At 35.5% G+C, this 25829-nt stretch overlaps 2 protein-coding genes across 2 annotated transcripts; both read right to left on the minus strand.

Annotated features, from left to right (window-relative positions):
- Positions 1-5300: 5300 nt before the first annotated feature.
- lamp5 (lysosome associated membrane protein 5) lies at positions 5301-20152 on the minus strand. Its single transcript, XM_088933453.1, has 6 exons — positions 19557-20152; positions 18691-18863; positions 17871-18002; positions 17432-17537; positions 8950-9138; positions 5301-6144 (listed from the first exon to the last, which is right to left on the minus strand). Exons 1-6 carry the CDS (start codon positions 19612-19614, stop codon positions 5969-5971), a joined length of 834 nt encoding a protein of 277 aa, XP_088789579.1. The 5' UTR covers positions 19615-20152; the 3' UTR covers positions 5301-5968.
- Positions 20153-21712: 1560 nt separating this feature from the next.
- On the minus strand, positions 21713-24420 carry LOC148839652 (uncharacterized). The gene has a single exon (XM_088907089.1). The coding sequence runs from the start codon at positions 23785-23787 to the stop codon at positions 22177-22179; it is 1611 nt and encodes a 536-aa protein (XP_088763215.1). The 5' UTR covers positions 23788-24420; the 3' UTR covers positions 21713-22176.
- Positions 24421-25829: the final 1409 nt, after the last annotated feature.

Raw genomic sequence — 25829 nt, forward strand, 5'->3', positions numbered from 1 at the left:
ATTTATTGTACATACTTTGTCAACTGTATCTCCCAGGAAACGTTGTTTAAACATGTGTTAATGATTTTATAATCAGCACTTCTTAATGTCACTAGCCTTTTATTTTATCTTACTGCTTTTGTTATCTTTTTCTGGTTAACTGTTTTGAATAATAATAATATCAACAATAACTGTGGCAGATAACTTGTCTTTTACAACTAAATATATCACCTTATTTCCTGAAGATTAAAATCTGGACATTTTTAATTTTCTTAGTGTTATGCTACAGTATCTAACATAACAATAACATAAAAATGTAATGTTCATCAGAACTGCTTTATCTCACTTTAATAGTCATTGCCATTTTCATGCATGGTTCTCTCCTGAGTTAAGAATAAGCTAACTGTAAAAAAAAGAATGCTGAAGTAAATATGCTTGAATAATAAATGAAAAATGTCTGCATTTAGCCTATTTAGGTAATTTTGTGGTTACTAGTTAAGCTGAATCAAGTATTGACATACACAGAAGTGAGCAGTCGGGTGTCACACCCGAAGAAGGCTCCACAGCCGAAACGTTGTGTTTCCTTTCTTCTCTTTTCAGCATGGAATAAACCTATTACTTGTTCCTTTGCAGCCTACCCATGCTGACGCAGCTACCCACCTGAACTAAATTAAACATCTTCTGACAGATGTTTGCCCAGTCTTTAATCTAACATTTTCGAGTTTCCTTTGCTTCTTCCATTGTGTTTGCTAATCATTCTATTTCTGTATCATCTGCAAACTTACACATACAGTAGCTAGTTTAAAAGCCTGGAATCTGAAAGAGCAGTGGTCCCTGTGGTACTCCACACTTTACATCAAAAGGGGAAGATTCTGAACTCTACAATCTGAAATCTGTGTACTCTGCCTAATCCCTAACTATACTTCAACAAACTGATCTGCAAAATATTGTTGTATTGTGTTGATAATTCATATACAATAATAAGATAATTCAAATTTAGACTAACTTTGTGAAATTGATGTTTGAAACAGGTTACAGTTAGTAGTGATCAGTTGAATTGAACATTTTAACTTTGGCCCCTTCTGTTCTCTGCAAACTGGGTAATATTTATTTAAATTATTTCAGTTAAACTATGAAAGAGTTTGTATTTTGTTCAGGAAATTTACAGTTTTACACAATTTACTGCAAATTGGCAGCAGCTCAAAAGTAAATTGGAAGCTTTATAATCAATGATCCCTTGGACCTACAGTAACTTTGGTGGAAAATTTGGTGGTAATAATAATTAATTTGGATATGATTTGGTGGTAATTATTTTTTAATTTAAAATATTGGGTAAAATACAACTTAACTTTGGCATTTTTCAAAATTAATGATACATTGTGCTCCTAAAATATCAGCTCTCACCACATTGTATAGTTAACGTAAAACAATAGCAGTGTGAGGTTTTGGTTAGCTATACATATTTTATTATATTACACTATAATATTATGTATATTATATTATACTATATATTATACTAAATATCATTAACTTTGTATACAATTGCACACACATTGAAAATAAAGAAGATAAGGGATAATATAATCAATTACAAACCCCCTGTAATTTGGTTTTCTTCAATGTTTCTTAAACATAAAACACTGTTTCAAATTGTAAACATTAATGTAAAATTGTACACAGATAAGTGTACTTTATTGCCCTTACTATACATAACTAGAAGATAAATTTCAAGTGGGCTATACAATAGCCAAAAACCTAATGTTGCAAAGATTGTTTTCTAAGGCATTTGCTCTTGCAGGTCTCTTTTGTTCTCAGTTTTGTTTTAAAATAGACATTTCAAATGTTTTATTATATATCAAATAATGGTAATATATTTTGCAATGTTTTAATATTACTATTATTTTAAATAAAGTTCTTCATTAAACCTTACTCCATTTTCTCTATGGTTATTGATCAATTATAACCTGTTTTTTGTTGTCTTTTTCCTAAAAAAAGTATGGATCATTTACTGTATATTCTGTTTCACATCTACCATTCCCAGTTTATTACACAATTAAAGCTTTGGGTTCTTTGCTGATATTTTATTTAATTTTTAAATGCATCTTCATTTGAAATCGTTGTAAATGCATAGTATTTAGCTAAAGAATATTCCTGGGACTTTTAATGAACAATTGATACTGTACATGGTGATATTTTATTACTGTCTGAAGTGCTGAATGAAGTAAGGCTGATCTCCTGGCCTGTCTACCACACCTGCTAAAGTTACTTTGTCTAAGGAAATGAAAGAGAGTTGATCCTGTTTAGACTTCAGTGATGTGGTCCAGGCATACGTCAGATTGTGTGCACTAGGGGACACATGGGTCTTTTAGTGATGCAGTAGTAAGCAGGCCTGCAACACCTATATTCCAAGTTAAATTTCACCACTCAGATATACAGTAGATGTTAAGCCTGCCTGTCTTGTTTATTTTATAAACAGCACTTCTTAACATCAGTAGCCTTTTTTTCTGACCTTCTTCCTGTTGTTGACCTTTTCTCTTTCACAGTTTTGCAAAAATACAATACTATGGTCTCTGTTTACAAACAACATTTCTTTCATAAAATAAAATTATGTTTGGTAATGCCTAGATATGAGGCAAAACTTAATCAGAACTGTTTAGTATTTAATATTGATGTTTACAGCAAGGCACTTCTTGGTGAAGAATAAGGCCTTTATCACTTAAAGAAATAAATTTGAAATTAAGAAACAGTAGGTGGGACCTCTAGTCAAAGTCAGATATTCAGTTTCCCAAATATAAACATTTAAATCCTTTTGACATTGGTATACTCCAATCTATATCTTCTCTATAACAGTTTAGACAGTTTTAGTCATACAAGAGTTCTTCATTAATGTTAAGTAACAAAAGTAACCAAGTGATATTATCTCAGATCGTATCAAATGACTTTGACTTAAAGTTAAGCTTCAGTTATGACAATTAATTCTCTCAGTGGCATATTGTAAATACAAATGGAGCAAATGTAAAAACAAATTAAATCATAATTGGAGCACTTAGTTTCTAAAAAAGAAGCCTGAATCTCATCTTTATAACATAATTTTGTACAAAAGTCTGTAAAAAAACTCTTACACTTGAAATATTCTCCCACATCAAGCTTCAACAAATGCAAGTGAATAAATAACATTAAGTTGTCACCACATCTAACACCTATCACCACTGTTAGAACAAGTGCTGTCTTGGAGCATGACTACTCCAAAATGTATGACACACTAAAATTTGCAACCTTACATCTGAAGCTACAGGAAAGCCTTATCATCATTTTTCAACAAGAAGCTTTTTCCTCAGCATGAAAGGTGAGAAAAATGGTAAGATCAATATTCTCTCTCCATAGACGAAGTGGCAATAATCAGACACCAATGTTCCAGTGTTTGGAGTTGCATTAATCATGCCACTAGGAATTCTGAGTTTTTCCATCACTCCTCAGCAACTGCTTTGTAATGTATCCATCTGCTTCTGAACTTCATCAATATTATTAAGGTATGAAGAGCACTTATATATTACCAGAAGCAGTAGGACAACATTCAAAATAACAAAACAGTTGTTCACAATATAATTAATTTTGTTGCCACCCTTTGCCTTAATTGTTATTAGAATTATCCTAGCAATTAAGCAGGGACTGTTTCCACTGTCTTTTTGCTGATAGTTCAAGAATATTCTGCCATTCCATTTCTAGCATCTCTTCCTTATTCACTGTTTCAGTCCTTCAAGGACTTGTTCTACTCAATAAAGATTAGGGCACGAGGTGTTTTCAATGCTATTCTCCTTGAAGCACCAAGGGACATGGTGCAACTATTGTATAATACTGGCAGTAACAGCGAACAAGAACCTTGTAAGGCATTTGTAAATTTGAGGTGATATTCTTGAGGCCCTTACAAATCACTGATTGCAGTGAAAATGGGGTTTTATACAGCTTTTAATTTATTCACATTTGCTTTTCTTGTTCTTTGTAGATGGATTTGCAGGGAAGCAGTTACCTAATAAAAATCAGTGAGCCGCATCAGTGTGCATTGTACAAAGGAACAAGTAAAGGTTAATTCCACCCTAAGAAAGTAGCAAGAGGTAACTACTTTTATCCTTCGTCAAATGTATAAAATGCTAAAACATTATTTTTTCTTTCTAATATTCAATGTGGTATTAACCATTTTTTGTTCCCTCATAGTATAAAAAGTTATCCATACTTTAAGGCTCCATACTGTACATTAAATACAAACTAAGGTAGCGAAATATTTTATTGTACATCTCCCACATACAGTACATCTAAAAATATATTGTTATTTTTAAATTGGATATTATTACCTGCAATTGGAACTGTAGATTAAGGTATCTCAATGTAGTGTCAAGTTCATAGGAGCATCAGAGCAAGGAGATGTTTGCTGAGATGTGTGCTGAGAGGTTTGAAATTCACTTTGATTTACCTTTGTTTATTAAGTTCCTAAAAAATCATTTAGTTTTTAGAGTTTCATCAATAGACCAGGAACACGGCATAGAAACAAGCAGGTACGGAGAGAAAAGAGGAAAAGACAGAGAGAGAGAAAAGAGAGTGGAGGGCAGAGAAAATGTCTCAGGTGACAGCGCCTTGAGGTAAGTATTTGAACCTTAATAAGAGAGCTTGCCATTTTTGTTGTATTTAGAAAACTCTGATTTCCTGTATAGAGGAAAACTCTATATTATTATAGCGTTATTATATTATTAGTCCTCCTCCTTCTTTTTCTTCTTCTTATTATTAATAAGGATAAGAATAAGAATAATTTATCTATTTATTAAAGAAGGTGCCTTTCCAAACCCAAGGATGCTATACATAAAGAAGAAAAAGACAAAAATAATACAATAAAAAGTAAGAAAAATTAAAATAGAACATACAGGATTAATAGAAGGCAATCAAACACAGGCCATAGTAAAAATGTGAGTTTTAAGTTTAGATTTGAAAAGAGTCAAATAAATACCCTCTGGGTAAGCTGGAGAAAGGGTATTCCACAGCAATTGAGCAGCTCAGAAAAAGTACAGTAACCAAAATCCTGAGATTTAGTCCTAGGTACAGTGGTCTATTCTAGTCACATTTGTTTCTTACATTCCAATGTAAGAAACAAGTAGGTTTACTCTGGAATACATGACAGAGCTCTTTAATATTTCTCTCAAAAGCAATGAGATCCCATTAATGTCCCCTGAGAGAATGATATTTGAGTTCTCACTTTCATTGAATTACTTCAAACGGAAGAAAAGAAGTGAATGTTTAAAAAGCATAGAATATACAAGAGTACACAAAGAAAATTAGTTACATTAATTTATTTTGTTAAATAGAATATTTCACATTTAACTTCTTAAATTCAATTAAAAGTTCATCAGTTCTATTAAGTTAATTCTCCTGATGCACATGTTTACTTTAAAGTCATTACATAAATGTTTTTTTTTCTCTTATGCAATATTATGCATAAAATACACATAAATACACATTTTGCACTACCCCAGCCAAAAGCATACACTACAGAGAAAATTAAATGTTTCTCTTATGGTTTCGATAAGTTTATTTACACATTTTACATATTTATACATTCAAAGTAATTAATGTTGCACTTCATACTGTGAGACCTGGTAAAGAAAGCATATATTGTCTAAAGCAAGGAACACAATGTAAAAAATGCATAACAATAATAATAGTGTAACATAATTTGCATAATACACTGTACTGCCTGTTTCTATCTTCAAATGCAGCATTAAAATAAATACTTTAGCATATTAAAGATTGTGCTTCATGTTTTTTGAATGGCTTGTTTAATAGATTCTCCATTTTAATTAAAATCATGGATATAATACCTGTAACTTTCAAATTAAAATTAATCATATTTGTACCTTAACTCAAGAACTCTGTAAATAAATTACCATTCCTATGAAAAAAATGTACTGTTAACTGTTATTTTCTTTAACAATATTAAAAGTCATCACATATTCTTATACAGTGATCTGTCTCTTGGAAGCTGTGGTTGATTTGCAGTCATTTTTTGATGGATATGATAGACAGAAAGAGTAATTACAATGACAATTCCCAGAATTATTCCCAGAATCAACGGCAAGGTCTCCTCTAGCTGTTCCCTCTGGTCAGTAATACATTTATAGGCTGTGGAGAGAGAGAAACAAATGACATTACTACTCAGACCTGACAGGAATATATAGGAAGTAGAAGGCACTAGAGAAGCAGGACTAAAATTCAATATCAAAGCAAAGGAACAGACAAGCTTATTGATCACTTCCAAAATTGAATCTGAAAGAGCTTGAAGCTTTAATATTTGAAGTTGAAAACATTTAAACTTTAGCAGTTCAACAATGGAAGTACTCAGAAAAAGAAAAAAATAATTGTTAAGTCATTAACTTACAGTATGTTGGAATCAGACTGTAGTAAAGCCAAAATATGTCAACAAGCTCTTTTAATTAATAATTGCCATACAGGTTAAGATGCATTTACATAAAATACACATGTATTATATTTTGATTGTATCATTTTAACGTAATTGTACCTGTATGCTGTATATAAGTATTGTACTGTAATATAACTCTATGACAATAAACAAGACTATCGGCATTTGTATTCTGCAGACAATGTTAAGAACTCCCAAAATTATGATTATGTGTGAACCTGAGATCAGGATGACAATCATTTGCAGGAGGAAGTCTGAGAAACATAATTTTCCAGAAAATGTTTCCATTACAATAAATGTGTCCCTCATAAGTGTGATTCTTTATTTTGTTCAAACTAAATGTTTTGTATACATGTAAAAATAATAGATACACATGGGAACTAAACCACAGTTTTTGGTTTCTAAGTTTTGTTAAAAAAGTATATTAAACAGATGAAATAAATCTATGACTGTTAATACATAACACCGTATATCCTCATACATATTTTGTTAATCTCAGTTATAATTATATAACACATTGATTTCTCAGATATAGATGATGGGGAAATACAGGTACTGTACAGGTACTGTATGTTTTTAATTGTAACGAACGAAAGAGAAACTAAGTGATAAAAAAATGTCCAGCTCAGATATTTGTTTGTGCAATAAATGACTGTTTAAAAAACACTCTCAAGCTTTTCTCCCAAATATGCAAGCACATTTGTGCTTCCTGTGAAAATACCCACACATTAAACATGATCTGCCGTAAATGCTAAGAGATACTGTATACCCATTAAAAAAAGCACAAAGTTCTCTGTTATCTGTCACTATACTGTACATGCCCCTCCATTTCATAGACAAGGCACTCTATTGATGTTCATTTGATTAGCATACTTCTCGGGAATACTTCTATTTTGCATCTCATCATTAATATTATATAACCGAGTATAAGTGCAAGCAGATGGTCAGTTCTGTTCTGAGTGAGTTAAACAGTTTTAGAAACAATATATTGTATTTCAAAGAGGTATTCATATGATAAAATAATTCACGCAAGTAGTTACATACAAGCCTTGTATGTAAAACAGCCATTTGTTGTTCTTCAACACATAATCCAAGTGTATCAGTGCAGCATAAAAGAAAGAGCATAACCTTGTTCAGGCATAGAAATTGTTTGAGAACCCAAGCATTAATTTATATTAAAGGACATGCTATTATTCCTCCCAGTGTGAAATACATATTCATCATTTACTAATTAAATTATCATTGTACTTGTAAGTGAAATATCATATAACAAGCAATCTTCTACTGTGAGCAATGGAAGCATTAAAACAAAAAAAAATATTTATATGATTAAATCGATTTTATAACATTAATAGCTGATACTGGGAGGTTAAGCTATTGTGCTACTTAGATATCACAGAGAGCACAAATGTTATATTTTAGTATTCTATTCTTTTAAATTAATTTGAAAATCGATAAAAATGTGTGAATGTTTTTCTAACAAAAGAAAATAATATCAAACTTTTCACAAGAATTATATCAGCTTTACTGTGACTTTGCTTTTTTTCTAAAGAAAAACTTTCTTACACATTCATTTTAACAAGCATAGCAACCAGCAAAACACAAAATAGAATCCATTTATTTTAAATCTACAAATGTATTTGTAGCAAACTACTGTGTTCATGAAACCTAAATGTATATGAGTCATACAGTATATTTATGAATAAATATGTTTTGATGTTTCATTAGTCTCACACAAACCTAATTAAAAAATAATGTTCACAGAAGAATGAAAAAGAAAAACACAACCTTCACAATTACTGCTCTGGAATCTAAAATCTCATTTTGAAACCTTGAAAAGTGAAGTTCTGCTACTCTAGCATAATGGAAGAGTATGACATTCTTGCTACAATGAATGAGATAGGCCTTGAAAACAGCTGCTCCACAGCAAGGTCTCAGGAGTCTTGGAATAGGACAATGTAAAGACTACTCAAGCCTGACTGATGATGTTCCAAAAAAAAACTTGACCAAGTCAAGGAAAGCATTTAGGCCATTTATTTAAATAGCTGTAATATCTGCTTTTTCCCGTCCATCACTCTAATCTACATAATATTCTTATTTTTTTTAGTTTAGAATACCATACCCAGCACTGCATCCACTTTTTTTTCCCTCAGTAAAACATTCAGATGCAGTCTGACATGCAATTGTTTCTCGCTATTATTTCCATAACAACACTGCAGTATTTCACTGCTTAGGCTTGGATATATCTTATATAACATGTAAGGTAATTTGATGCCTGAGACAACAATCTGGTAACAATAAGAACGTTGCCATGGCAATACTGGTTAGTTAATTTTTTTCAAATAAAAAATTCTGTACTAATTCAGAGAGGCATTCAACTTACTCTACCTTGCCAACGTGTGCTACTTCACATTAGTATTTTGCCGCACTCTGCTAATGAATAATTACACTTGGTCTCATTTGTCTTTATACTGTATATCTGATGCTGTAGTAAATTTTAATTGTACCTTCACTGAACATGAAGTCGCTCTTTATGTCAAATGGCTGGATCTGGATGTCAGACATCGAGATTGTTACTCCTTTCTGATGATCACTGGAGATGAGTGAAAGAGTCTGCGGGGCCTGGCACACATAAGAAAGTCCTGCTGGAGTCACCAGGGCGGACAGGCGGTGCGAGCTAGCAGTGTGCTTCCCAGCTAGAAATACACAGTGCCAATTGTTAAAGCAACATATATACTGTAACTTGATATATAACAAGATATTAAGGGTGTTTCACATAACACTAATAGTACATTATACTGTATGTATTTATTATGCATATGATCAGTTCCAAAATAAATCCACATTGTTTCAGAATGCAAAAATCAGTAATAATTAGGCTATAACATTGACAAAATATGTACAGAAACAATCACACTCTTGTTATTTTATGCACCTTTACTGAGCACAGATAAGTATAATTTACAGTATGTGTCATCTGAATAGCTGAAATTTGAGTCTGTAGAACTAATATGTGTATTCCAACCCACTATTCTGGTACTGATATTTAAGAACATATATACCCACAAAGCCTTCTTATGAATTTAATGTGAATTCACCATGTCTCTTCTCATGTCTCAGTTCAGATGACTTCCAAAGGCCTTTGTGGTAAATAGAATCTGAAATCTGAAGGGAGTTCATCAGTCCATGGTTGGATGACTGTATCATCACCAAAACTGTTGCAGGCCATTCCAGAAGTCATTGTCTGTGTAGAATTTGTTCTTTTCTCCCAAGCTCCGTTACAGCTTAAAAGACCACTAGGACACACAGTATCAGAGACCAGTAACTATTAGACCAATATCTATTATCTATCAGTGATCACTACTGCATTCCCATACCTTCAACAGATACAACGTGATGCCATTGTCAACATATAGAAGTATATTTAGCCCAACACCATCAACAGATTTGATTGCAGGGGACAATCTTCATATCTGATATTAACTTTTTAAATGATTTCTTATGGTTTTATCACCTGTCATAATTCCTGGATCCTCCAGTTTGCTGTTCAGATCCTCTCAAAGAGGCCTTTACCTCAATGGGCAATTTGCACTACTGTACTGTATGTTAGTGTACAGTACATCTTTGCACTTTCAAAAATAGTTAGCACTATTTTATTTTATAAGATGATATCACATTGTTGTTTTAATAAATAATTAAGTTAATATGTTTACAACTGCATTTTACACTACACATTTAAAATAGTAGCTTCTTGTATATAAAATAACATATTACCATAAATTGTAATGAAAAAATCTATATTTGGGACAGGCCAACCACCCTGAGGTTTGAACACATGGAAAGTCACAATGAAAAGGAAAAAAAAGAGAAATATGAGAATTTATTTAAGCAAAGTTCTGTAATACACACAAAAGAAACACTCTAGAAAGCCAACACCAAAAGTCACTGAAACACATGTGAAAATGTGACTCTCAGCCCTTCACCAATTATCTAATTAACTGAATCACCACATGTGAATTTATGTTCAAGTCACAGAGGCCCAAACAACTTCTAGTGGCAGAGTAAAGCAGTACAAATCTTACATTTGAGGATTTTTCTTAAGCTTTTTGGTGTACAATTGCATGATTTACCTATTCCAAAACAATTTTAACAAAGGACTGGGAAATCATGAAACCAAACAACTATCCAATTAAGTGATAAGGATTATTCGGTAAAACATTAATTATGATCACCTTCCCAAAGAACAAGCTACAAAGCATCTACAAAGGACAACAACAGCAATAATAATAATAATAATAATAATAAAACCTTTTTATTTTATATAGCACCTTTAAAGCTCACTACAAAGGTGGACAAAATGGTTGATCTTAACATACAGTAGCTTTTAAAAGTGACCTAATTTTCAAGTTTGCCCCAATATTGCTTGGTTTTTCTTGTGAATTTCTTGTTATTCCACAGAAGCTCACAGAAAAAAGGGGATTAGTTATTAGACATTTTTGGTTAGTGAAAAATGGACCTGTAAAGTCTGACATTTTGCAACTACCACAATGAGGTTTAGCTGTACTTCCTTCTACAAGCTTTCTATATAAGAATGCAAGTATGAATTAGAAGAATATTGGTTCTTACCCATCCCTAGTTCTCTATTTCATACACTGATGCTGCCACTCACACCAGCGGCAAGAACACTGCGGTATAATACAGTTCTGTTCAGTATGTCACTTGCATCCATTTACTGCTCAAAGCAGATCGATAGGTGGCACTTGTATTTCATTAGATGTTACTGAAATGGTCATCTGTTTTTTTCTTAGTCTAATATTCAAATTTATTGGAAATACAACATATATTGACATGTTCTACAAGCACAGCTACAAGAAGCTTGGTTGCAAATGTGGAAAAGGCACCACATATGATCAGAGCGCTTCAGAAGGCCTGCCTGATCACAATGGAATATGACACACACAAATGTGTCCATTTGCTTAGAGCGAAATTTAGAAACAGATTCTAAATTCACTAATAATAACAGTTGAGAGGTTCAGATCTCTAAAAAATCTTTACATTTTTTAAGAAAATGAAAGATCACATCTGATATCAATACTGTACATTAATTATACTGGTTCTTGCATCATGAAAGATTAGATGTTGGTCGATACAGCAAAGCATTAAAAATTAAGAAAAAATAACAAAACCATTTCCAGAATTAATAGAATTATTGTTCTGGATGGCAAACAATGCACAGATTAAAAAGGTAGCCATTGTCCACCATTTCTGCCAGATGGGATGTACAGTAAACCATTTTTTAAGAATCATTGCAAAAAACTGGAGTCCATCCAAGCTCACTTTGTTTTTAGTAGTAGATCTGAGGATCTCTTTAAGAATTTTAGCCTTCCCTACCTCTCTAATACCTGAATGCCTGAATAAGATCAAACCTCTTGGTTTCTTTTCACAACAAGGAGTGAACAGGAATCTTCTCCTCTGTCAGCTGACATTGACACTGAAGTCACTGGTATACAGTAACTCATAATAAAGTCTGTCAGTGAGATGCGGTGTGCATTAGTCATTATCTGTGGTTGTTACCTATGAGATAAAGAGCTGCTTTTTAGTTTTCTTGCCCTTTCTTTCAAAGCTTTTATAGAGAGGGTGTCCACCTTGCTTCCTTTATCGTGATTTCTGGGGCCTTGCAAGTGAGAAAGCCACCTTAAACTGAATGAAAACTAAGAAAATAATTAAAATGGATGCTGGGTGTGAACACCTCTATTATGCCAACTGCCTTGTCAGGACCCACTGGATGTTCCAATAATTTATTATATTTTACTAGGTGGTAATTACATGCACTACATGTTGCATACAATACACCCACTAGGGCCAATCAAGACCTATAATAAATAATGTTTGTATGCAATTTTCATCAAAGATAATCCAAAAGCACTTCCCCACTTAGATGCAATTAGTACCCAATTATTCAGAGTTCTCCTATCGCAACTGCTTATTTTCTGATAATTGATAAGATTCAGTGCCACTGTTGCTGGTTGACAAAAGCCAAGAAAATATAAAGTGTGCATTACTAGAGTTAGACATTTTTAACCTACGAAACAGCAAAGACATTGAAGTCAACTTTATATATCTTTGCGATGCCACAAAACCATACAGTATATCAGCCAGCAGCTACTGTATACCACTCTGCAACTCAAAACTGGCGCCCTACTGAAGCTAAGCAGGTGCCTGGCCAGTACCAGGATGAGAAAACTGGGAAACCTAAGGTTGCCGCTGTAGGAGGTGTTAGTGGGTCCAGCAGGGAGCCCTCATCCTGCACCCTGCCCCAGTAGAGTGATGGGGACACTATACAGTAAAAAGGCGCAACTGACGCCCCACTAAAGCTAAGCAGGTGTGAGCCTGGTCAGATCCTTGGATGGCAGAACTCCTGGGAAAGCTAAGGCTGCTGCTGGAAGAGGTGCTAGTAGGAACAGCAGGGGGCACTCACCCTACGGTTTGTGTAGGTCCTAATGCCCCTGTATATAATGGGGACACTATACTGTAAAAACGGTGCCGTCCTTCGAATGAGATGTAAAACCAAGGTCTGGATTCTCCATGGTCATTCAAAGTCCCAGGGTGTTTCTCTAAAAGAGTGGGGGGTGTTAAACCCTACAAGTGTCCTGATCAAATTTCCCCCTGTCCTTCACCATCAATACCTCCTAATCATCTATGAATTGGCTTCACCACTCTACCCTCCTCCCCATTGGTAACTGATGTGTGAGAGGCATACTGGCATACTTTGGCTGCCATCACATCATCCAGGTTGCATTGTTTAACTAGTACTTTCTGTTAAGAAGTTTTGATTGTAGATACTTTAAAATTCACTTAAAGAGTGTGACCGGTTCTATTTATTTAAAATCAGCTCTATCAATTCTTAAAGTTCCAGTAGGCACTAGCCAGATATTAATACTGCTATTAAGCTCAGAGAACAAAATAGCACTCTTTACTTCGACCATTCAGCTATTATTTTCATCCATAAAGTATATAATAGACTGCCTGCTTGTTGCAGACTGAATTGTCCGCTACCACCATTAACATTTTTTGTTAGAATTGCTGTTGGAGATTATTAGACAGGAAGAACCCTGTGCAAGTCGATTCCGTGGACGAGGGTGAACAAATCCAATGGGGCTAGGGGAAGGCGAAGTCGGTGAGGCAAGCAGTGTCAGGATCCAGAGCAGTAGAAGGGCTTATTCACTGAAGGTCTTCAGGAAGAATCTTCAGGAGAGTTTAGGAAAACAGCAGGCTGTTTAATACTGTGCAGTGAAGTGCAGGTTTAAATAGAAGGTAATTTGCGGAATGTTAATTGGTAATTAACGAGGTCCGGCTGTGCCCGTAACAGTGCCACCCCCCCTTACGGACAGCTCCCGATGTCCTGGATGGTTTGTCTGGGAAGGTCTGATGGAACTCCCAGATTAAGGAGCAGTCGAGGATCTGAAATCCAGCACCTGTCTTCAGGGCCATACACTTCCCAGTCCACAAGGTACCTCTCCAGCTGGAGTTCAGGATCTTATTAACTGTAGGTGGGATGCCCATCAATAAGTCGAGGGGGAGGGGGGGTTTCTGCTGGGGGGACAGAGGGGAACAAAAAAGGGGTTTGAGGTTGGACACGTGGAAGGTGGGGTGAACCTTTAGGGTGGGGGAAAGAGCAAGGCGATAAGAGACACTGGTGACCTGTGAGATGATGCGGAAGGGCCTGATGTATTTTGGTCCTAGTTTACATGAGGTTTGATGGATGAGAAGATTTTGAGTGGAAAACCAGACAAACTGCCCTCTTCGGAACCAGGGGGCTGGACAACAACAATGATTAGCGGAGGTGATCTGGCATTGTGATGTAGCGAGAAGGGTGGGTTGGGACTAGGCGAGGTCGAAGTCGGTGAGGCAAGAGGTGTCAGGATCCAGAGCAGTAGAAGGGCTTATTCACTGAAGGTCTTCAGGAAGTAGGAGAGCTCAGGAAAACAGCAGGCTGTTCAATACCGAGCAGTGAAGTGCAGGTTGATGAGGATTTGAATAAAGAGTCATGTGTGGAATGTTAATTGGTAATTAATGAGGTTCGGCTGTGTCCGTAACATAGACAAAATCTGAACAATACTCTCATTGTCATACTTTAAAAGTCCAAACTTCATACTTCACTCCAATCCATTGGGATTACAGCTTATTATGATACTTTATTCAGAAGCAAAATGTTGTTCAATGCTTACATGTTTTAATCCCATTGCTTTCTTATATACCCCATATTTTATTTAGTCAGAGCCCTTTTTTGTCCATTTTACTTGGACGATAAAATGCTCCCTAATTTTCTGTACATATCCATAGATAATATAGTAGAATCAAGGTCCCAAATAAGATTAAAGCATACTGTATTTGACTGGATGGTCTTAGCTATTAGACATGTAGGATGTCCATTTATTTCCATAATAAAATAATATAATTATTTCTACTAATTTACTCTCCTACAACGAAAATTAGGTTTAATTTAGCTTTCAGTTGGACTAATGAGCAAACAAATGTATGGTTGAGAAACGTACAGCATTTTTAAAACTCTTCACATTGTGGAGTTGAGAGTACTTGAGACACAGTTGTATTTGAGGTCATCCATTAAAAAGCTTTAACTAAACCACATAGATTACAGGATCTTTTGTTTTATTCTACAAGCAGAGGGACTGTCTCTCTCTTAATGGACCCAATCATTGCAAACTCATTGGAAATCCACTAAAAGTCAAATATTTTCTTAGCTACATGTCATAAGCATCCATCTGTTTGTAATAAATGCCTCTTTCTTTCAGGTTCTCAGCCTTTTACTGTACCTACCTACTCTAGTCTACAAGAAATATATACTGTATATTCTTGAAAACATATCAGATACTAGAATGTGCATGTTTTGGGATCTGATGAAGACCACAGTATTTGCCAAATAGGTCTTCCTATTGAATGAATCCTGTGACAAAGGGAAAAAAAATCTACTGGTAGAGACAAAAAATATAAATCATACTTCAGTGACAGCCTTATAGTACTGTAGATCAATATCTTCTAATGATGTTTAATGTGTCCCTTTTCACCTTTCTTTCCTGTCTTACAAACTCCCTTACTTACATGTATTTTGTATTGAATTTTGTTGTTTATTTTGTTTTGCTTTCAAACTATGATAAAATTGTATCCCAAAATAATATTTGTTGGAAAATCAGAATCAGCAGTTGAGATACAGTGTAAAGCAGAGAGGTATAATAAAAGTTATTTATGATGCAGCTAGTTTTCTAGTATGTTTGTGGCTTCATCATAATGTGGTAGGCTTTAGCCCTTAGGGAAGGGCATTTTGTTATTTAGGTCATCATAACTGCAGCAAACTATACACATGTAGCTTACTGAATTAAGTTATACAATACCACCTGATCATTTAGCATTTAAGACATTGCTTTACAAATCAGCAGGACACACATTAAAAAAAAAAACAATTTAACAGCAGAGAAAGAGATGAACAATGTTCAGTAAAGTCCACTGACTTGACTTTAAATGCAAATTCTGGGTAGATTTGAAGATTTGTAGATGGCAAATAAGAATATTCAGACCAGGTTTCAAAAATGCATGCAAAACAATAAAGCACATTAATATACTATAACTAAAGTTAAAAGGTAAACAAAAGATTTATGTCAGTTTTAAAACTGCAAAGTTACAATATATTTTTTTTATAATTGTATTTTTTTAATATGACACTCCTGTTTTGACCTTTATTTCGGTGTATAATAATTATTTTGTACAGTATAATCTAGATTTGAAAGCGACTACTTCTATGTCTGACTACTGCTTGACTTTTAAAGCTATCACATTTCATAAATGTGTACACTTTCTTTTAATGTTTACAGTATATCCTGTAAAAAGAATATATATTTACCCAATATATATTTATATATATATATTTCTAGTTCCATATGCAGTAAGTGCATTTAAAATGGCTACTTTTTTTCCATTTAAGCTACTTTAAATTAGTAAATGAGACCAATACGTTGAAATATTTTACCGCAAAAACAATGATATGTAAATCTGAGTGTAATTTATATTTAGTGTGAAAATGTTGAAAATATGTTCTGAAATATTAAAACTGGTCCATTAAAATGTTTCCGAGGTGACTAATTCAAAGCGAATATGTTAAGCTTTTGGATTCTACATTTCTTGTTCAAAAATTGATAAGAACATAAGAGTGAGAAATAACAAATCTATCCGAATCAGGCTCTCTTCTAAGAAAATAATATTTGATTGATCAATTGTGACAGTACTTCACCTTTTTTTCTTTTATGTTTATGTACTCTGCCATAAAATGTTCAGAATGTCATTATGTTTTTAACGCTGTTAAGTACCGTATAAAAATAATAATCAAAGACGAGACATGCTTTTCCGTCAAGAAAACACTCCGAAGTTTAATAAAATCCTTGAAAGGCCTTTCTTTGGGTTATAATATAAAGTACTGCTAAAATACTGTATAACATTGAGGTTACAAACAAGAGAAGACCATTGCCATTTTGCCAGTTCGGTTTTTCATCCACTAGTTTCTTAAAATACGTAAGATAAAACACGAAAAAAGAATAATACCGTAACATGTATCATCTTTGTGTAATGAAGATAACTAACAATTAGAAGTCAATGTTCTGATGTAGTTTAACATGCTAAAGAAGCTTAGGGCCTCCATGAAACGTCGAACAATCTAATGTGAATAGATTAAATACTGTAGGTATCCCGTTTTGCATGGAACAACCAACATCTAACATCTGGACTAAGGTTTTTAAAAGTGTCTTTTGTCGGCTAAGCATTAAGAAGCCTTACTGAAGATGGTTTTGTAATTTCAGATAACGTATACTGGCTTACATTTGTTGGAATTGAAACAGGACTTCGTCTAAGAAGAAAAAAAAGTTATTTCTGGACATACTGTTCGTGTTTTGTACATGGTGTAGAAAATACCTTCCTACTTACGATTATAAGCATTGTTGAAATGCGTCTGTTCAGAAGTGTCGTAAACGAATTGAATTTTGTTGATCTTCCACAAAACATCTTGCCATTTCGACAAGTTATGTGCTTCCTGAAAAAAAAGTTTTAGAACGATTTAAGGAATTCATTGAAATTTTCTCTTAGATTAATTTACTTCCTTATTGTTATTTATCGTTAGTCTTTTTAACACTCTCAGTTACTGCTACCTCTGTGACTTTATGTCTGTTACTAATAAAAATGATCATCGTCACTAAACATTTTAAAGAATGCGCTATGCTGATTTTGTTACAGTTGTTGTGTCCGTTTAAAACAAACCATGATGAAGTAGGTGGCGAAAAAAATGTTTCTTAATAAATAATATTTTCCAGAGCAGTTCAGACATTGACTCAGCTAGATTTGTAATGTTTGACAATATGCGGCTTACCTTAATGAAAAACAGGCGTAAAGTGTAGGCGTCACTTAACCAAGAAATCTGAAGCTCGGCTTCTGTACTCCCGCATTTACCTTTAATCTCAGCCCCACGGGGAAGTGTGATTTGCGCTTGTTCTGTAATCAGCTAAACAAAAAAAAAGCAATAATTGTGCACTCTCATAGCTAAATGTGATAATGGTATTTACATCAAGTGTTATCCTCCCACTTAAGTGGTTTACTCATGCTTTCTTACAATAACCTGCTTTAAACCGTTTTTCTACTAAATGCGAAAATGAAAAAGGAAAAATACCGTTCTCCTAGTTGTTTTGCGCTTATTCATTTTCTGCAGTATGTGTTTGATGTTATTTGAGGAAATGCATGTACTGTACAGTATATCTGAGAGTATGTGCAGTATGTCCCAGATAGTTCAACAATGGACTGTTGTCCAAAAAACGTTAGCTTAAACAAATCAAACAGCCATTATTTTTCTTTTATTTCAGTATGTCATATTGAAATAAATTAGTGCCTGCTAAATGAAAAGTGTTCCATATCACCTGGGCACTTTAGAACGAAATATTTGAAAGCAATGCATTTTTCGTACTACAGTCACTGGTTGTCGCAATGTTTTCATCACTTCTGACGTACATAAAATATTATAGAAAACAATTGTCCTTTTGGTCGTCCTCTAAGCACAACTGTCTACCACATACCACATAAATAACGTGAGTTATAACTATTAGCATTCTCGAACAAGAAAAACACGAAAATTACTTTTGGAAGGATTTGTATGACATTGTACATTTAAAAAAACAAAAATAAAACTGGTGTCTTACATCTATTCCGTTGAGTGCCAGGACATCATAGGGGACGACTAATTTGACAGCGAACTCTGCCATTAAGCATGTTGTCCCATTCTCTCGAACCACAAATATATCTTTGTTGGGGTTGTTAGACAATCCTGAAAGATTTTCAACTTCTTGCTCTGATACAACTCCAACCAGAAAGTCTGGAAAAAAATGTTCAAAGTATTGTTCACTCAAAACTAAAAAAAAAAAACTGTATTATAAGGAGTTCAAATAATACAATATGTGTTTTGTCACACAATATTCAAATGTGTTTAGTCTACAGCTACTGCCAACCTCCATTGCAGTTAATGGTATAGGTACACAATGTCTAGTTTAGCATAATAGCAAGGAGAGATCAATTATACAGTATTTATAGTCATACAGTTCCTCTCAGGTGAATCACAGCAACAACAGCAATCAGAAAGTCTGCTTCTATTTTTTTAAAGGTCAGTAAAAATCTATTCACATAAATTACTGAGTATAACTTGTAACATTGAAAATTACTTAACGTGCATACTGTAAGTGTTAATGAGGAATAATTGTCAGGTGCAAAAATTCCTTGATAAGTATGCTATATGCCTGAGAGTAATGTTGTTATTTAATATTTTAATTTAGTAGTTGAACTGTCCATCTTACATTATACATTATGATTGTATTACATGTATACCCATTATAGACGAAGAATGTTAACTTCATTCGCATATCATTGCTGTAACGCGTTTATTGTACATTGAAATTTTCTCTTCTTTACTCCGCACGTTTAAAACGATGCCCCTCTCGACATAACAAGCAAATTGGATCGAATGTGTACATGCTGCAGTAATAACACTACTGAAAAATAATAGCCTACTCACTAAAAATACAAAGCAGAACTCGAGTGCTATCCATGGTCCTGAATCTGGCGAGCTCCATCCTTCTGTAGATTGAAATCCAAGAATGGAGATGAGAGCCTGGTCTCTTAAAATCTCAAAAGAGTGACAAACGTGATCTCCGGCGACCGCGAGGGGAACTGTTCAGTTCATTGCAAGTGCAGCTAAAACACAGGTATACTTAAAGCAACACTTATGCTTGCAGCATTTTAGTCTACTGTAGCGATAAACAGAGGACTGATACAGTCAAGACTGCTTGCAGTAAGAGAAAAAAAAAAACTAACTCGGTGCTGAAGCAGTTCTACAAATGCCCACAGAGTGCAGATGAGGAGCTGTAGCGTGATTTAAGGAGGCGTTATGAAAAGGGAACTTATTCTAAGTTGTTTCATGAAGAATACGACGGCAGCTATTTCTGAAAAGCTCCTTTTTCCATCTCCCAGTACCGCAGCTGAGGTTTGGGTATATTATCCGTCATGGAAAAGGTTGCTGCTGTTGTGTGGCAGAGCACTAGTTCCGACGTGTGCTCGTAATGCCGTGCTGTAATGTGTGTGCTGAGCCGTGTGAAGCAAAAGCAACGACCCAATAATCATCACACCCATGCTGTCACTTAAAACCAGTAGTTTATATCGTGTCTGTCATGCCTATGGAAGACTCAACCTAATTCAGGTCTTCCAAAACAAACACGGTACTGTACAAAGTTGCATACGGGAATGTTAGTATTTATAGGGCGTTTATGTGAAAAGAAATAATAACATTGCAGGTGAAGATGAGGATGTTTGAAATGATTTAAACAGAACATTTTATTAATAACCTTTTGTTTCCCACTTACCTGCTGCTTTTATAAGCGTTCGATTATTGAGTAACCCATTTGCAACGATCAAAACGAACTAAAAAATCAACTTGACCTTATTATACTGTATATACCTAATACGGTACATTTTCAACTTATTGTCATCCTTTATGGGTATTGTTTGCATTTTTCGGTAACCCATTCGCCGGTCATACTTGTCTTGATGTTTTACTTCGTCATGTCATTTACAAAGCCCAATTTACATACAGGGAAATAAATGTATTTGATATGATGGAAGATTGAGACACAGGGACTGTAGCCGACAAGCTTTCGTTCTCACAAATATCTTGCCTATTTTACGTTTGAATGTGTAAGACATTGATTATAGTTTAGCATCCTATGCTTAGTTTGTCAAGCTATTGATGGTCTGAACAGTTTTGAACCTCCTACTTCTAAAATGTGCATAACATACAAAAGGAAAATATTTCTCAACTTACTTACTGTATATAAGTGAAACGGTGTTGGTACTCTGTTTATTCTGCATTTTGAAGTGCTATTTGTACATGTTGCATTCAATTTTGAGTCACTATATCCTAGTCTTCGTGACATTTAACAGGAGACACATTTCTGTGTAACACGCATTTCTGTTACATGTGCGAGCATTTTCAAAATTTTTTGCCATTTACAGCCGATACCAAGAAAGCACTCTATATAATCTTACCCTGATATTCATAAGATAACTACAGACCGAACATACTGTATACTGTATACAGAAGCAACAATATATAAAACATTATTGGACGCTCCGATGTCACGAGGTACTGTATATCGAAAATTACAGTTCTCCGAGTATGTGTGAGGCATGGTAATTTAGATTTTGATCTTCGAAAGCAATTTTCCTTGAGCAGTCTCTTCTTGTTATTGAAATATTATTTTTAAATACTGTATAACATCAATTAGATGACAGTACAATGCTCGAGGTCCTTTAAGTTCTTTAAGAAACAGCCCGGCGCGCCAAAAAGGACTTTTCTTATCATTTTAAAACTAGGGTCGGTACATTCATCAATGTGTATCTAAAAACATTCGAATACGTTCCTTATTGATTTGAGAGTGAGACTTTTACGATCGTTTGCTGACTGATCGATTCATAGATGGGGGGGGGGGGGGTATGCAATTAGATAGCTTCTCAGAAGACAAGATCTGTTTTACTAATAACATGATTACTTGTAAAAATGAGAAGAACTTTCATTTTTTAGATTTGAAAGAAACATAATAAACTTCCTTTTTGGCATATGTCCAAACGCACATTCAATCAGCGACAAATATCACATACCTGCAAAACCATGGCATATGTTTAGATATATAATGTTTATTTTATGTGTACATTTCAGAAAAGTATAAAACACGTCATACTGTATTTAAACCGACAGTGTACTTATAAGCAGTGTCAACAGGAACTGCTTAGGACGAACAGAGGCATCGTTTCACTTACTGTACATTGCAGTTAAGCGACTGATCCTTATTGTTTTCCAAATGAAGAGATATGACATCATGTTAAAAAGAAGACATTTTTGATTCAAATGCTTTAAATATACAGATCAACGTATAACACCAAAACAATAATACTGCAGTCTATCTTGAACACAAATACTAATTTCCCATTGCAAAATACAGTACATTTAATACTGTAAATGACCACGTCAGATTTCTTAACTTAAAAACACGGTAAGCCGCCATGGGTTTGATACTCATCCTTAGGAAATCGGTTATTGTTTTTTTTTGAATGTGTGCATTCACCTTAGATTAAGAAAATATTCACGAGGAAGTGGTTTTAAAGTGAAACTCGAATTCGCACTTCACAGCGCTGATACTGTCGATGCTTGGTTTACTTCCCACCTGAGGGTGGTTCTTGCTCATGGGAAAAGTCTCAGACCTCGGCAGACCCCGCATGACTGACTCAGGACTGCCGCCCGAAGCATCAGCGCATTCATTCCCTTGCAAGTCTTTGGCAGTTTTTTTTAACTCGGGAAAAGTGAATCGCCGGAACAGTTTGTTACCCAGGACTGTAAAAGTCGTTGAAGCCGTTGGCGAAACGGTGTTGGAGCAATCTGTGATGGTTGCAGGTATGTTTCTTGGCAAACTTTTGGGTTTGAATAAAGGCAACATCAACCGATCAGGGGGTGCTGGAGTTAAGGTACTCGTTGGTAAGCTGCATCTTTTGAGATAATAACTTTCATGAAATCGTCTAACGCCCGAGTCAAAGGCTGCTTTTTTAGGTTTTTCATCTTCTGTTTCCTTTTTACCAACTTTCGCTGCTGCAATGGGAGTAAGCAAAATACCCAGAGAGCTGGAGAAAGAGCTCGAGATTGGTACTGTGGTATCAAGGCACGTTAGACCAACACTCCTCTGCTTGTTTTTGTTTGGGTTTGTGGAATTAATAGCTGAAATGCGAAGATCCGAGGTTTGTGATAAAGGTGGTAGGTAGGGGTGAATATTGTTTTTGTTCTCCCCTTGCTTCTGGTTAGTACTGGCATACTGAACACTCAATGAGCGCAGCCGAGGCCTTGGAGTAAGAACACTGGAAAAGACGAGACCCTGGCAATCAGGAGAGCTTCCACTTTCTCCATCAGCCTCATCTATAGAATCCATAGATCCCGACTGATTTCCGAAAGTTGGAGACTTTTTTCTATCTAAACCTCCAATATCTAAAGCTTCATTCGCTGTAAACGCACTTCTTGTCTGGATTGATGGGAATACGTGATTATCTTGTTTATCCCTTACTATTAAGGAGTTGGATAACTTTTTCTCCAACCTTTCTTCGCATATATTATCATGCGATTGACCCTGTGGCGGCTCTTTCCAATTACAGGTTTCATTCGCATGAGGTTTCTTGGCGTTGCTCGTTAGGGCGAGAAAACAGTCTTTGTGTCCCAGGTACTTAGCCACTTCAACTGCGGAGTTGCCAACCCGATTTGGTCGGTCAATATTAAGACCCAATCTTTTGAACGCCCGCACTAAAAATTCTACCACGGGGGAATGTCCGGTCACTGCAGCGTAAATCAGAGCGGTGTTCCCCCACATGTCTACCAGCTCAGGGTCAGCGTTATTCTGAACTAGTATTTTCACCGCGTCCAGGTATCCTCTTTCACAAGCATAACTTAAAGCAGTACGTCCGGTTTCGTCTTGGCAATTTACGTCCGCCTTTCTTTGCAGCAAAAGCTTCATAAATTTAGATCTCATTTGTGTATCGGGTAATAGAACAGAAGAGATTAGAGGGGTCTGAGCTCTTTCTGTCCTTGCGTTAATAATCTTCCCGTCGAGAGCGTCCAAGATAAACCTCGCCAAGTGAATTTTGTCGTTTGTTATGGCGTCCAGGAGGATTTTAGTCCCCGTTTGCTCGTTCGCTTTTTCAGAAAGTTTCAACATGTCTGCAAAGTTGTTGTTTTTTTTTTTGGCTGTTTTAAACAGTGAACCTAAGCACAAGGAACAAACATGTATTTTTGTTATAGTGGAGCAGGTCTGGTTAACTCTCCTTTACAACATGATGCTCATAAGAGTGGAAAATGAATATCGCATCTATTTATAGACGGAAAAAGCCTTACTGTGTTACCAAGGCAACGTTCTTTTCATGAACACAATTTGCCTGGTCTTTCAGACGTGAAGTGTAGTTCGACTATTAGCATAAGGTTTTTCAGATAACATCAATATCATGAATATGATACTGTACACGTGCATTTATTATTTTTCATTATCAGTGTTCTCCCTTTTAATCTTGGACACACCTCCTACCATGTTATTTGAAAATCCTCTGTTTCGAAATATGTAAAAAGTAAAACATTTCTTTGACTTAAGCTGTTCAAAGATACAATGACGCTTTTGAGGTCTAAAGAAGCGATTCTGTGGTCAATTTAAGTTATATACATTTTTTTCAATTGCTTTTTTTCTTATGCGTATTAAATGGCAACTGGTAAACTTTTAAACCCAAGAAAACTTTAAAAAGATTTTTTTAAAATTAAAAGTTATAAATAATATAAGTATAAAATAATAAATTACATTTAAAACTGTAAGTGGTTTAATATGTTCTTTTTTTCTACCATGGACAGTAAATTGCAGTGTTGCAAGGTACCACGTAGTGTTTGGACTGCATAAATGCAGACAAACAAATGCTGATATCTCCACTCCTGAGAGCACAATGATAACATATGCAGTCACCGGATATTTTGTTTTGAAAGATTAGAGATTGTATTGTCGCCATCACATGAACAAAACCACCACCACCACCACCACCAACAACAACATCATAATAATAATAATAATAATAATAATGTGGTAAATCAGCCCAAAGATGGTGACATAGAATAGGCAGGAGGGGCAGGTATGCAGTTTCACAAAGGCAGAGGGTTTATTGCCCTTTTAGTTACAGAGATGTGCTATTCACCAGGGAAAAATAAAGGGAGCGAGAGAGACACAAAGGAGAGAGAAAGGTGTAGCACAGTTTCCTGTAGCGTCTGAATGAGCTGTCTCAGGACCTTCCTCTGGGCAACTGGGGCTAGGATAGCAGGAAGAGACTGGTTGACATTTGGTCTTAACTCTGTAGGTGGCCAGCTGGTCCTGGTGCAGGACAACCAACCAGCCCCCTGCGTGCATACACACCCTGGACTCTACGTTTTTGCCTTGGTCAGAGTGGATCTACCAAGGGACTTTAAACCAGCTGAAGAAGCCTTCTATCAGGGCATCACACACAGTCTTGGCCTCCTGGTCTGGTAGGGTGTTGGCTTCTGGGGAGAGAATTAAGTGGACCATCGTGACTAGCATAAACCTGTGTCCCTTTGGTATCTTAAGTAGAGTTCTTAGAATATTCACGGCTCCTTGTTTCATTGCACTCACAGGAAGGGGTAGGAGGGTTGCTCTTGACTGTTTCCTGGGACCATTCCTGGCACTACTGTCTGAGACATTAGAGAGTCTTAGTTTCACCTAAATGACCCACACCAGGCAGCTGTCGGTGGGCTCTCATAATGCAGCAGGGATGGCTACCTGCCACATTGCCTATCCGGATGTGGAGGAACACTGGTGTAGAAATAATTGCTCCATCCTAAGGCCTGGATCCAGCACCCAGTGCACCCGCCATCTCTTCCCAGGCATGCAATGTCCCAACTCGCACTCACCACTGGAAGGAAGGATCAGGCTTGTCTTTCTCCTATTGCTGTGTTGCATGGGCATCAGCATCCAGCTGTAGTATAAAATGACTTTCTCTTTCTCATCTTTCTTCTGTTACAATACATCTCCCAGTCCTTCATCATTGGCATCTGTACTGGGACTTGGGGCAACTAAGACTGTATATTCAATGTATTGAAGGCCTCCTGCCTTGCCTCCATTCGATCTCTACACCTTTTTTGGAGAGCTCAAGAAGTGGGACAATGGTAGTAGCAAAAACACAGTAGTACAGTGCCAACCCTAAGAACTTTCTA

The sequence above is a fragment of the Atractosteus spatula genome, chromosome 2 (assembly GCF_055471065.1).
Source record: "Atractosteus spatula isolate fAtrSpa1 chromosome 2, fAtrSpa1.hap1, whole genome shotgun sequence".
Classification (NCBI taxonomy): Eukaryota; Metazoa; Chordata; class Actinopteri; order Semionotiformes; family Lepisosteidae; genus Atractosteus; species Atractosteus spatula.